Genomic DNA, 13,562 nt, shown 5'->3' on the forward strand with positions numbered 1-13,562 from the left:
ATAGAACATGCCAGGGGTGCAAGCATGATGAGTATTATTGAAAGGAAGTAGATGCAACAGTTACAGATAGCACATTCAAGGAGCTTGGAAGCAAAAAGACAATTCCCTAGATTGTGTTCTTTCTTGCAGCAATGATTGTCCTCCTTGCAGGTTTGGAAATCACCTAGCACATAGTGAGTGCTACCAAAAATAAAAATAATGATGAGAGGGTATTAAGATAAGTATGTAGGATCAGTTTCCAGTCAGGATGCTATTACAATTTAATTCACATGAAACACACTGAAGATTTGAACCTCAAATCAGAACATTAATAAAGCACACACAAACCTCTGCCCTTTTCTGTACATCTGATGACTCTCTCTGCACTGTGGTAAAACATATGTTGAACTCCTGGATAATTGAAGGGTACAAGCTGTTGAAGTCCAGAAGCAAAATAAATGTGTCATAAAAACCTGAAATAGAATACAGAGTAGAAGGTATAATACAGAGTGAGGAACCATATACACCTCTACCTTGATATAACGCAGGCTCGCATACAACGCGGTAAAGCTCAGACACACTGCTCTGAACAGCATGTTAAGGGTGCCAGGCCAGGACGGGACTAAGGGGTTCGATAAGGGGCAAAGGGTCTTGAGGGTGGTCAGGAGATCCCCCCCACAGGGTCTGGGGGGCAGGTGTTGTGGGAGGGCACTTTTGGGAGCCCTGCAGTCCCAGATGGCCTGGGGGGCCGGGAGCAGCCCGCTCTGCTTCCCTCACCCCAACTCCAGCTGTGTTGCTCAGGGGAGGGGACTTGGAGGAAGGGACCCACCCCCCCGCACTCACCAGCAGCGGCAGAAGCGGAGCAGCCCAGCCCCAGTTAGCTCCACTCCACCAGCTCCCAGGCGCAGCACTCCGCTTCCCACCACAGGTGAGTGCAGGGGGCATCCTTTCCCCAACCTCCCCACACTCACCTGCAGCAGGAAGCGGAGCGCCACAGCTGGGAGGTGGCAGAGTGGAGCGGGCTGGGGCCGCGTCGCTCAGCTTCCCACCGCAGGTGGGGGGGGGCGCATCGCTTTTCCCAGCCTCCCTGCACTCACAGGCAGCGGGAAGCGGAGGGTTGCATCTGGGAGCTGGAGGAGTGGAGAAGACTGTGGTTGGGCTGCTCCGCTTCTCGCCGCTGCCGGTGAGTGCCTGTCAGAGATAGGAGGGTGGCGGGGGGTGGATAGGGGTCGGAGCAGTCAGGGGACAGGGGGGTTGGGGGTCTCTGGAGGGGGCGGTCAGGGAACAAGGAACGGGGAGGGAAAGCAAGTTTGATATAACGCAGTCTCACCTATAAAACAAACAGTGAGATTTTTTGTCTCCTGAGGACCACATTATATCAGAGTAGAGGTGTAATTATTCATCCCTACTAGGTACCTGATCCAACTTCCACTAAAGCCAAATGAAAGATTTCCATCGAGTTTCAGGGCCCAATTCAGTAACTATAAATAAGAAATTTGACTAATATGGATGCATCTGTAGTGGGGGAGGAGAAGACTTCACACAATGAAGTGGGGAGATTTGGGAGAGGGCTGTGAGTGTCAGAAGTTTTTGCAGGAAAAGAAGTAACCCCCACTCACATATTACATGGCTGAACCCAGACTAAGCTGAGTGTTGCCAGTCTACACTGTGTTCTGTACAAGCTTGAGAAGTAGCTTGGATTCAAAGACCAGTGCACTACGTGATGTGTCTAACCAACAGTCCTAAAAAAAGGTTCAGATGTGCTATTAGCCAGTGATTAATGAATGTCAGAAGTGGAACGATCTAACCCCTCTTAACTTGTCAGGGTTAAACAGATAGCTTCTGTATTACTGTAGGATGCTTTTGTACAGTTATCACCATATATAGGAGAAACTAAGAAAAACCTTAAGCATCCATTAACAAAAAACACACACATCCTATACACCAGGGATCAGCAACCTTTGGCACACAACCCGCCGGGGCTGGCGGACTGGGCCAGTTTACCTACCTGCCGGCCGAACCTGCGGATGCGATCACGTCTCCCACAGGCTGCGGTTCACCGTCCCAGGTCACTGGGGGCAGCGGGAAGCAGTGTCCAGCACATCCCTCAGCTCGCGCCGCTTCCTGCCGCCCCCATTGACCGGGAAGAGCAATCGGCTCAACCTGTGGACGCGGCAGGTAAACAAACCAGCCCAGCCCATCAGAGAGCTTACTCTGGTAGGCCGCATGCCAAAGGTTGCCCATCACTGCTATACACAATCAAAACACAAAAAACCCTAATTTCTCCCTGATGCTGCATGAAAGCTATACTACTCTACTGACAAACAAAATTAAGCATTTTTTCCTGTTTGTTCCCAAAATGAAAAGCACATATATATAAAGTTACTTCTGCATCTATATCCTTACAAGAAAGTTGTGCTACATTGCTTCTCCCACTCCTCCCACCTTCTCAAGATTCTGGTCTTTCTACTAATCAACATTCTGGATTTTTTTCCTTTTATTTACAAAGGGCTTGGGGATTTTCCCTGCCTTTTGCTATGAAACAGTAATATAATAGCATTTTAGTTTAGCTGGAGCGAACCTTCACATTTATGACTCAATACACTGTTATGAGCAGTAAAACTGCCAAATCTTACCCACTTTCGGATCCAAGACTAGACCCCCAGCATATGCTGCCTTCTTTCTCCCTATCTTTGATTTATTCTGATCTTCAACATCTTCATCTTCATCCATCTGTATGTGGCATAAAAAATTCCAATATCTAGCCTCTTTTTAAAATAATATCAAGTTTCTAACTTAGAAGTCTTAATTTACAAAAAAAAAAATTGGAATGAGTGGGATAAGAATGGAGTTTTTTCTAACAGACATCTACTAAATAAATATTTTTATCAATATCTTGATTAAGGATCTTTCCATCACAAAACTGCACTATGATCCAGTGCTCTGGGAAGAGACTGATCACAAGAGATTAGAATCTTTTAGGAATCGTCACCATGGAACAGAGCATTAGTTATGTTGTGTGGCAAATGGTGGAGAGAAAGTGAAGTTATTTTAAGAGATTATTGAGTTAATTTAAGCCCAAAAATCTAGTTTACGAAAATAGCGTTTTTAAAAAAATGTAACACTTTAGATCAATAGCAATGCTTGCATTTTTTTTTATTCTGATAAAAAATTTTTTTATGAATTAAACATTGCCTCAGTGTAGTAGTACAAGTTAGGGAGAAAGTGAAACTGATTATAATCAAACCATGAAAGTGACTGCTGCTGTTGGGTGTCTGCTGTATACCGAGAATGTCCCTGGTATAGTCTGAATCTGTTCTCCTGGTGATGGACTCAACATGGGTGCTTCCACTACCAAAGCCAGTATGAACAGAGCGAGTTGCACCACAGTTTGCTCCTTTCTGCTCATGCTTGGCAAGATATCAGACTTGCTGGGCTTATCATACAACAATTTTTTCCTGTGCTTCTCTTTGTGTGAGGATACTATGCTCCTTCCTGAGCTCCTACCTCACTGTTCAGAGCAGTCCTTTTTGATGCCAAAGTACCACTTTCCCTACGGATATCTTTGAAATTGCCTATCTGCCTGAGGGACCGCTGGACAACACAGGCCTGCCCATTAGACAGGTCTTGAAGCATAGCTCTTCTGGAGCCAATGCCACCTTCATGGATCATTCCAGAAGAAAGAGCTTCAGCCTCATATCTTGCAATTTGAAGTCGTTGAAGAGAAAGATAGGCAGACCAAGCATCTGCTAGGGATATGGAATTCTCCCAGGCAGACTAGGCACTTGCTATGTGAGTCTTTCAGGAGGATTAGCCCTCAAACTTCCACACGTAGTAAGCAAGGACCTAGCTGATGTCCAACCTGTTAGTCTTAGCTCAAGCTAAACGCCAAACCTTCTAAGAATGAGGAGCACAGGGTACATGTGCACCCCCGTACACTGCTAGTCGAGAAAAATCCAGTCTTGCTGTGACACATGGCTAGAAAGGGTTCAACTTCCTGCAAAATAAATAACTCTGACATGCGGGGAGATAATGTTTGTGGTTTTGTGTATTTACATATGTATGAGTAGGGTCAACAATGCAATCAACAGTCCCGGTCTATGCTGCATTCTGATAATTTAGAGGTCAAAAGAACATCCTAGCAATTAAATGAATTGTAAACACGGAATCTCTCTCTTTTAAATGTATAGCAAATAATCTGTGAATGGTGGAGGAACAAGCAAATTGCCTTACGTTAATTCTATAGTGATGGACCTCCTTCAAAGTCATCCTAATAACCTTTTGTTCCCTGAGGAACTCCAACTTGTCAAAGAGAACATAAAATTGTATAAACGATCCTTGGGTCCCGATTCTGTCATCTCAGATCTGCTTAGGCTTCATCAGGGGAAATTGGAGTCACACGACTGAGGTCCCTGTTATGCTGGTATGCCCTGAATATGATATTTGGACATTGGACTATAATCTATGAACTATTTCTAAAAACTCTTTGCAACTACAAAGCTCACCATCTCTGCTATGAATCTGCACCTAAAATGAACTGAACTCGTGTCTGTATGTATATTGAACTTTTAACCATACTCTCTCCTTTGTTTAAGAAATTTTAATTTAGTTAATAAGAATTGGCTGTAGTGTGTAATTGGGTAATATCTGAAACATTCATTAATGTGTTCAATCCTTTGGGATTGGTAGAATCTTTTCTTTTTTATGATGAAATAAAATGTTCAGAAATCATCGTATGTGACTTAGTGCCTGGATGGAGGCCCGAGGCTGGATCACTTTAAGGGAACTGTGTTGTTTGGACTTCTGAGTAACCAGTAAGGTAGTAAAGAAGCTGTTTTATGCTGGCTTTTGTAAATCTAAGCATTGGAATATCCACCAGCTTTATGGTGATTGTCCCATTCTTTGCAGTTCACCCTAATTGACTGACCACAGCCGGCCCCCACAGAGACACTGGTCGCATTTGCACGCAAACTGCATGCACACCTATAGTGGGACACATACGTGAAGAAAATATTAAGAAAGTTTTTTCTGAAAACCTTATTGGTATCTATAAGGGTCTTTTCAACAAGGGAGAAACTGACTGGTTCACAGAAAAATAAAGGAACTGACTATATACCAAGTACCATTAGATGTACAAATTAAACACAAAAACACCTGAAAAAAATATTTGATAAGATTACTGAGCTTGAAAGTAGTAAAGTGCTTCTGTAATTATAGTAGGTAAAAAATTTCAGACAGCAATGTGTTTTTTCAAGCTGACAGTGTCCCTTTAAACCACAGGCTTTTCACTTCACATTTATGACATCAGTTGTTATAATATCTTGGGAAAAGTTCTTGTTGATCTGACCACAAACTATTCCTATGATTGGATATAATTACTTTGTCATGTTTTCGTAGAGAAAATGATGTGCAAAGGAAAAGATATTACTGTTTTTATAAAAATATATCTTAAAAAAAAATCATGGAAGCAGCAAGTCAAAACAAGAATACATTTGGGACCCACCAGCTTCTGCTGAGACTTTTTAAAAACTTGCTTGTCAGGCACAATATAGTCTCTCTCGTAAAAAGCATGAAGTAGCAGGAACTCATTACGCTCCGATCGGCCACCCATCATTGTCCTTGACTGTGGGGGAAAAAAAACAGAAGAATTCAAAACAAACTAGAGAACGCAAAATACTGATGCACAAAAATGAATTAAGACAGATTTCAACCAGATACAGTCTTCTCACATATGCTTTTTTTTTTTTAAACACAAAGTAAATATCCATTTTCAAGTTTATGTAATTTTGTTTGTGGGGATTTTGCACCATACGTAAACAGGTTTACCAAATGATTCAACCATCTGTCCATTTTCACCTAAAATACTTTCATAGTAAAAACTCTCTAATGTTAGAGGAAAAAAATCCCATGGAGGTCATCTAAATTTGAATGTACTCCAACTAATAGTTTTCATCTCTTTGAAGGACAAAGGATGTACACTCTTCACAGTACCTAGTTAAGAAACTTACAAGCACTGACTCAGATTGAGCATTAATCATACCAAACACAGAAAGCACAAGGCAATAGTTGCTTTTTAGGTGAAGGGAAAGAAAACAAATTACCATAACATTCCCAGAGATGTTTGTAATCTGCAGGGCTAGAGGAAGAACATTCAGCTCACACATGATTTGCAGAATGAATCTGGCATCTGTCCAGGTATTCTCCAACATGTACAGTAAGTGAGACGAATCACTGGGAAGAGAGAGGGAGAATGGCAAGTTTAAACCTAAAACATGTTGGTATGAATTTTGCAGACGAGTAAGCCCAAATTCTGTATCATGGCTCTAAAATCTCTGCAGTGTACCTGTGCCAAATTATGAAGCAAACTCATTTAGTTGCAAATAGTAATTCAAGGATTAATAGAATAAACAATGTACCTAAAGTAACATTTTCACAATGTATCTCTATTTGAATGAAGTAAGCCACAATCAGCAGCACTGTTCTGAGAAACAATGTTTGGAAAATACTTCTATAAGATGAAAAATACTAGGCATTAGTACTCTGCTACTCAATTGCACATCTGCCCGATAAACCAAGTACAAAATTGTATATACACCTCTACTCTGCTATAACGCAAAATTTGGATATAACGCGGTAAAGCAGTGCTCCGGGAGGGAAGGGCTGCACACTCCGGCGGATCAAAGCAAGTTCGATATAACGCGGTTTCACCTATAACGCAGTAAGATTTTTTGGCTCCCGAGGACAGCGTTATATCGGGGTAGAGGGGTATATAGACAAATTAAATTAAATGCTGCTCCAGTCCCCAACACAGAACTGTGTAAAAAAAAGCTGAGCATTATACCTGTACATATTTCTTATCTCTTCTGGTGGAATTGTTACCCTCTCGATTTTCAAAATCTGATGGACCAATTCAGATAAATGGTAGCTCTTGCAGCGAATTAATTCCTTGGCTGAAATTTCCACATCACAGATCATCCGACCACAGGCTGCATTCCTTTCAGCAAAACCGCCTCGACCCTTATCCATGCAAAAAAACAAAACAAAACAAAACACAAAAACCCATCACATACTCAAATATATGCATACGGCGCTTCATCCAAAAGGCCACTCAAGGCAGTTGGAATTTCCCATTTAAATCAATGGATCTTGGATCAGGTCCTAAAGGAATATTAGATATATTTCAGCAAAGCCTGTGGATATGAAGGACTGAGCACGAGACTCCCTTTAATAGCTGAGACCCAATCTTGCAAACCCTTGCATGTGCTTAATTTTATTATTATGTAGCCCCACTGAAATGTTACAACTCTCAGTAACAAAATGAAGCACATGCAGAAGGGTTTGCAGGATCAGGAAACTAAGAATGAATGTCTGGCACAGAATCTGAATTTTTTTTTTTTAAGACCATAATTTTTGCATGCTAACAAGCAGTTTAGTATTTGATAGCACAAAAAGTCAAAACAATGACAGGGGAGGAGAACAAAAACCCGTTGGTGGGGAAAGACAGAATGAAACGGACACAAAAAAGTATCAGCAACGTGCAGTGAAGGGAAGAAGAGAGAGAGAAGATAAACAAAAATGAATGTTTAACTTAAAGTGGAATTTTTGCTATCAATTTAATTACCGATAAATATTTTAATTGTCTTTATAGCTAATAAAACAAAAATAACTCCTCCCCTTAAAAAAAATTTCAATTGTCTTTCCCCTACCTTTTCCAATTTCAAAAAGAATGTGTACGCAGCATGAGGAAATTCTTATAAAAAAGAGACATTAAAGCACTGAAGTGTTTTGTGGTTGTGATGAAAACAGAAAAAAGCATAGGCCTCTAAAAAAAAAAAAATAAGCTATGTAAGAGGGGGGAGCTGTAGTTAAGTATTCAGAATGTCATGTTCTCAGAATAAGAACGTAATAAAACTAGTGAAATATAATTTAACTACTCTCTATGGGATGATTCACCAGTCAATCCAAGCCACATTTTCCCCTCATTATACAGTTGCACTAGACAAAAAGACAAAGACATCTTTTCTCTATTACAGTTATTAATCTGTCATTACCACCATCTAGTTAAGAAACGTAAACTAAATTTGCCTAACTTGAAAATTAGTTTAGCTTATTACTGTAATAAAATAGTCATACAAAACATTCATTATGTCTGAAATGGGATGCAAGAAATCCAACATGACCAACAGTCAAAATACATCAGAGGCATTCAAAATACATTAGCTACATTAATTCATTTTAATCAATGCAACGTAAAAGAACTTGAGAGACTTAAGCAATCTTTTACCCCAAGCTTTGGCATAATGGACCTCCTCAGTCGACCTATCTTAGACCAGTGAGGGACTTTGCTCACATTAATTCTCTGCAGCAGCACTTCCAGATCAAAGCCATAAATATTATGACCCTTGCCACAAAAAGAAAGCAACAGAAAAAGGTTATAACAAATGCATATTCAAGGACTTACTTTCATGTGTTTAGAATTCCTTTGCCCTTTGTATTTTTTTTTTAAATCTAACTGATGGCATCATCAGCATACCTCTTATTGGAAGCCCTTACTTCTAAGGGAATTTATTCATCAGCAGTACTCATTAGTCCTGACATTAACAACACTGCTCAGCAGAATACTGAAATAAACTTTGTTTCATTATAATTGGCTCTCAGTTTATACAGGTTCTTTCAATTTCATTCTCATGCCTCACAGCTAAAGACAGATCTCAATTTAAATTTTCTATTTAACCACATGTGAAGACATGTTTAAATAATTCCTTCTCCCTCCACTCATAAAACCCTCCAACTACTGATGTAAGTCATATTCAGGGTATCCTAGTAATACCATATTCAATGTATCATGGTATATAAAGGCAGAGTTCTGACATATTTAAATCAAACACTGCTAAACAATGCCTTTTAATCTAGCACCATCTGGAAAGTTCAGATATGAAGAGAAACATAACCATTTGTTCCCTGAAGGTACTAGTCCTAATCCTCAGCTGAAACCACAAAGAACACAGCACAACTAAGGAAGTGGGAGTGCAGAAGTATTTTTAAAGACACCTTTCTGCTCTTGAAGAAGGGTCATTGTGCACCAGGCTGAAGTCAGTGGGAATTGCAGGTGCTTAGCTATGAAAAATCAGGCCACTCAGTTACCTAACTTGGGGTATCCAAAATTTTGAAGTGTTAATCTCAGCATTTTCACTGACAATCTTTCCACAACAATTATAAAACTACTAGGGAGGTACATGGATATTTGTTGCCAGCCATTATTAATTTTGCCAGCACTGCTCACTTCAGTAATTTGGTTATCCCTCCATCCTATTTATTCATTATTATTTTTTGTGAATTTTTTTTTATAAAGTCTGCTCCGTGTTATTCAAAAAGAGTTTCAAAAACAATTTAAGGATACTCAGTAAAGTACACTCACTAATAATTTAAAATATCCTAATCATTTAAAAGGAAATGAATTATTAAAGTAAAAATAAATCTCACATTTACCATATAAAGCATTTATCAAGTACAAAGAAAGGCTTATTGCCACAAAATAAACTTAACTGACCAATGGATTTTTAAAAAATATATTTTGTCTTGATTTTGTTATCAAACTATCCAAATGACATTAACAGAAATTACATGAGTATTTGGACAGATGATGAATAGACCCCTAGGTATCAATATTTCACCTTCTCTGGTAAACCCAAAAGCTCTTTTTTAAATTAAGGAAGGTCGTTATGTTTTCAATAATATTTAAAGTGATAAGGGCTACAACATACTGCTGAAGAGCAATTCAATATCATACATTTAAGTATGTACACCTATTCTATTTTATAACCACTAAAGCAAGTTAAAATCATGATGCAGAGTGAAATAAAAGTAAAAGCTTTAAGGACACAAAGAAACCAAGAATTAAGTTAACATCTGCCCAGTCAACATATTTCTTAGTTTATATCTATTAAAATCAAGTTACTAGCTACTCACCACAATAATATCTGGATCAATTTTGTGAATCTTCGCAAGGAAAAAACCCAGCAATGTCCTTTCTGTTGCAGCAATCTCTACGTTAGAATTCTAAGAGGAGCAAGAGGGAGTACCTGGTTTCAATGACCCAATAAATATTAAAAGTATAAAATGAAAACCCTCTCCCTCACTCATGAGTTATAAGACTACAACAAACACTGCAGAGTTTTTTCCTTCATAATTGAAGCCTTCTTGTTCTCATGCACATGGCTATAGAAAGCTTTTCTCACATACCGTTTTCTGCTTTGCTTTTTGGTTTCAAAGTGTTTCAAGAATCTTGTTAGGAGTCATGAACAGCAAGACAGTGCTACATATGATATACATAACATTCACCCACAGGCTTAATATCACACACACAAAAAGAGTAGGTTACATTTTTTGTTCTGCCAAACTTTTTAGAGCCTCTTTAAAAATGCAAAGAGGATTTTTTTAAAGAAATTTTAATGGACTTTATGCACATGAAAATGAGAGTCCAACACAGGGGCAGGCAAAGTTTTTGGCCTGAGGGCTGCATCCGGTTTCCAAAATTGTATGGACGACGGGTTAGGGGAGGCTGTGCCTCCCCTAACAGCCAGGCGTGGCCCAGCCCCCACCCCCATCTGACCCCCCCATTCTTCTCACTCACTGATGCCCCCCCCGCCACGACTCCTGCACCATCCCCCTGCCCCCTATCCCATGATGCGCCGCACCCCACTCACCCCCCCGGGACTCCTGCCCCATCCAACCATCCCTTCTCCCTGTTCCCTGACCGCCCCAGAACTCTTTCCCCACCCTGCCACCCCATCCAACCCCTTCTTTCCTTCCTGACTGCCCCCCCAGGACTCCTGTCCACATTCAACCCCCCTATTGCCCACCCTCTGACCGTATCAACCCCTATCCACATCCCCACTCCCTGACCACCACCCTGAACTCCCCTGCCCTCTATGCAACCCCCCCACTCCCTGAGCCCTTACCGTGCTGCCTGGAGTACTGGTGGCTGGCAGCTCTACAGTCGCGCTGCCCAGAGCGGGCAGGACAGGCAGCCATGCTGCCCGGCTGGAGCCAGCCACGCCACCGCACAACACAGAGCCCCAGCTCTGCAGCTGCACTGCCCCAGGAGCTGGCAGCCCCGTCAAACAGAGCATTGTGCCAGCGGTGGAGTTAGTTGAGTCTGTGGGGGAGGGGGAACAGCAGGGGAGAAGCCAGGGGCTAGCATCCTGGGGCAGGAGCTTAGGGGCCGGGCAGGAGGGTCCCATAGGCCAGATGTGGCCCACAGGCCGTAGTTTGCCCACCTCTGGTCTAACAAAAGCAGCATGAAATAAGTATAACAAAATAAAATACTATGTAAAACTGCCCCATAGAGCTCTGCCGATGTACCTCAAATCTTATCTGTAACATTCTTCCTGAACCTTTTGAACTGCCAACTGTGCCAAATTATATGACAGTTTTGTAATATAAGTACTGACAGATCAGCAGGTATGTTTTCAAAGATGATGTAAAGTAAAGATTTGAAAGTACATTTTCAGAGACAAAAGCTAGCGCTGTAAACTGCTCCACCCAAAACTCTTCTCCCACAAAGGCAGTATCTCAAAAGGCATTCTATTCTGAACGCTAAGAAAAAAGTTACCTTGCTTTTAATGATTTCGCTGAAGTCATAAGGGAAAATACAATCATTTGGTTTGGAAATAACTGCAAAAGAAATAAGTGGTTTGGTCTCACTTGAGCATATGGTATGAAAAGCAATGTCATTTGTTAGAAGTTAGGTTTTTTTGGTAAGAATATCTTTTTAAATATAAGAGTCTTCGGATCAATGGGTCTGGAAGAAATGCCGCCTTATCTTACTATGTAGTAACTGTATGCTTGGCACTGTACAAGATACAAAATGAAATCAAGTCCATGCCAAGACTCATCAATTGAATTAAAATGAAGCTATCTACTATAAAACTAAATTCAAGAGTTTAAACTTGATTAAAATGATAGTTTTCTGGGCTGGAAATTGACGAGTCACTAAGCCAGAACACACAAGCAGAAGACAATCTAATCTAACATCTTGCTTGTAAGAGGGACATCTATTTAAAAAAAAAAAAAAAAAGTCTCAGCTACATTTAAAGAAATTTAAACTCTACCATGGCTTTTGAGTTAAAAGTACATGGATTTTGTGTTTTTCAGAGTGGCATTTAGTTTAAAAGAAGTTAGCAATAAATAAATCCAATAAAAGTAAAACTATTAGATGTAGGGTTGGCAGAATTAGATTTTTTAAATAACTGACGTATCAGTTTATTTTTAAGCATTTTTTTTTCTATTTTTAAACGTTCACAGTTGTGGGAAATTATGGGGGGAATCAGGAAAAAAAGAGGAAGGGCAGGCAAAATGATTTAAAAGTAGACGTTGAGATTCAAAAAGTTAAAGCTTTGTAACTGTTAAAACAAAAAGTGTCGACATCCCGTGTTAAAATATACAAATTAATATCCATAAATCATACTCTATTAAGTTCCCAAGCAATACTTTTCTTACTTTGTCTATCTGTAAATTTTGATCATCATCAATGGAAATATTTTTTCGTCATTTACTTGAGTGGTGAAATTGATATTTATAAATCTTTATCAATAAAAATCTAATCCTTTCAAACCTAAACCCTAATAAATAAGTCATTAGCCGTTCTCAAACTGTGCCATGGGAGCACTTGCAGTTCATATTCTAGCTCCTCTATGGGCCTCCAAAACTCTACATGATCATCATATGGGATCTGGGGCTACGTAAAGGCATTCTGGGCTGATAATCCAGTTGGCCACACCCATATGCTCAGCTGTGCATCTTTTAAGTTTTCATAATTCTTAATTTCATATTACTGTCTTGAGATCTCAGCTCAGCCTTTTAAAAAGGAGTTCAACTGAAGCTATTGCTGGCCTGCTTCTAGCTGAACTTTTACTTTAAAAGGCTGAACTGTTTTTAAATTAAATAATTTAAAAAAAAAAAAAGCAACAAGCAGGAGGAGAAAGAGAGGCAGAGGATATTTGGAGGGAGGTTACTTTGCCTTCACAGACAAACCCTAAAGATTTCTACCAAATAAACGTCATAGCAACTAAGTTTAAAAACAGAGAGGAAACCGTGGGGTAGTGAAAAAAAGATTCACGCACCTCAACTAATTAGCTCTCTCCCCACCACCACTCAGGCATCATCCATTACTGCTTACAGACTGTGGGGAAAGGACTGTTCACATATAAATTCTTGCCTGCATTTCTCTCCAATAAAATTGCTCTGCACATAACTTGGTCCAATTACTCACCACAAAAGTGTGTCTGGAAAGGAGGCTGAGGAGGTGCTTTATCCAAACAAAATCTTTGATGGACTAGAGCTGCAACAGCCATGACCTACACCAAGAAATGAGAAATACTATGATAATATGCATCTGCATATTTACATCAGGTTAACAGTATCAAATTGCCTTTATCCCTCCACTTGCTTTTGAACAGCCTTCTGCAATTATTCCTCCTTTTTAAAAAAAAGGCAATTGCCTACTTTAAGTGAATTTCAGCTGCAAATTGCTCAAGTTTTCAACATTGTTTTTTGATTGTAAGTAGCACAGCTACCAGTCA

At 40.1% G+C, this 13,562-nt stretch overlaps 1 protein-coding gene and 1 non-coding gene across 4 annotated transcripts in view; both read right to left on the reverse strand.

Moving 5' to 3' along the window:
• Nucleotides 1-13,562, reverse strand: part of POLA1 (DNA polymerase alpha 1, catalytic subunit) — a 366,980-nt gene that overhangs the window by 306,596 nt on the left and 46,822 nt on the right. For 2 of the 3 annotated variants that reach the window (XM_050936466.1, XM_050936465.1), the window contains exons 16-24: nt 13,253-13,337; nt 11,594-11,655; nt 9,949-10,038; nt 8,264-8,380; nt 6,821-6,996; nt 6,081-6,210; nt 5,483-5,602; nt 2,616-2,712; nt 328-452 (exon numbers count right to left, since the gene is read on the reverse strand). In XM_050936466.1, coding sequence (XP_050792423.1) covers nt 328-452; nt 2,616-2,712; nt 5,483-5,602; nt 6,081-6,210; nt 6,821-6,996; nt 8,264-8,380; nt 9,949-10,038; nt 11,594-11,655; nt 13,253-13,337 — 1,002 coding nt within the window. The remainder of the gene's footprint in view (nt 1-327; nt 453-2,615; nt 2,713-5,482; nt 5,603-6,080; nt 6,211-6,820; nt 6,997-8,263; nt 8,381-9,948; nt 10,039-11,593; nt 11,656-13,252; nt 13,338-13,562) is intronic. The other variant, XM_050936467.1, reaches the window with a different exon arrangement.
• Nucleotides 1,762-1,895, reverse strand: LOC127043372 (small Cajal body-specific RNA 24). The gene has a single exon (XR_007772233.1). It is a non-coding gene; the product is annotated as a small Cajal body-specific RNA 24 (non-coding RNA).

This window comes from Gopherus flavomarginatus, chromosome 1, assembly GCF_025201925.1.
Source record: "Gopherus flavomarginatus isolate rGopFla2 chromosome 1, rGopFla2.mat.asm, whole genome shotgun sequence".
Classification (NCBI taxonomy): domain Eukaryota; kingdom Metazoa; phylum Chordata; order Testudines; family Testudinidae; genus Gopherus; species Gopherus flavomarginatus.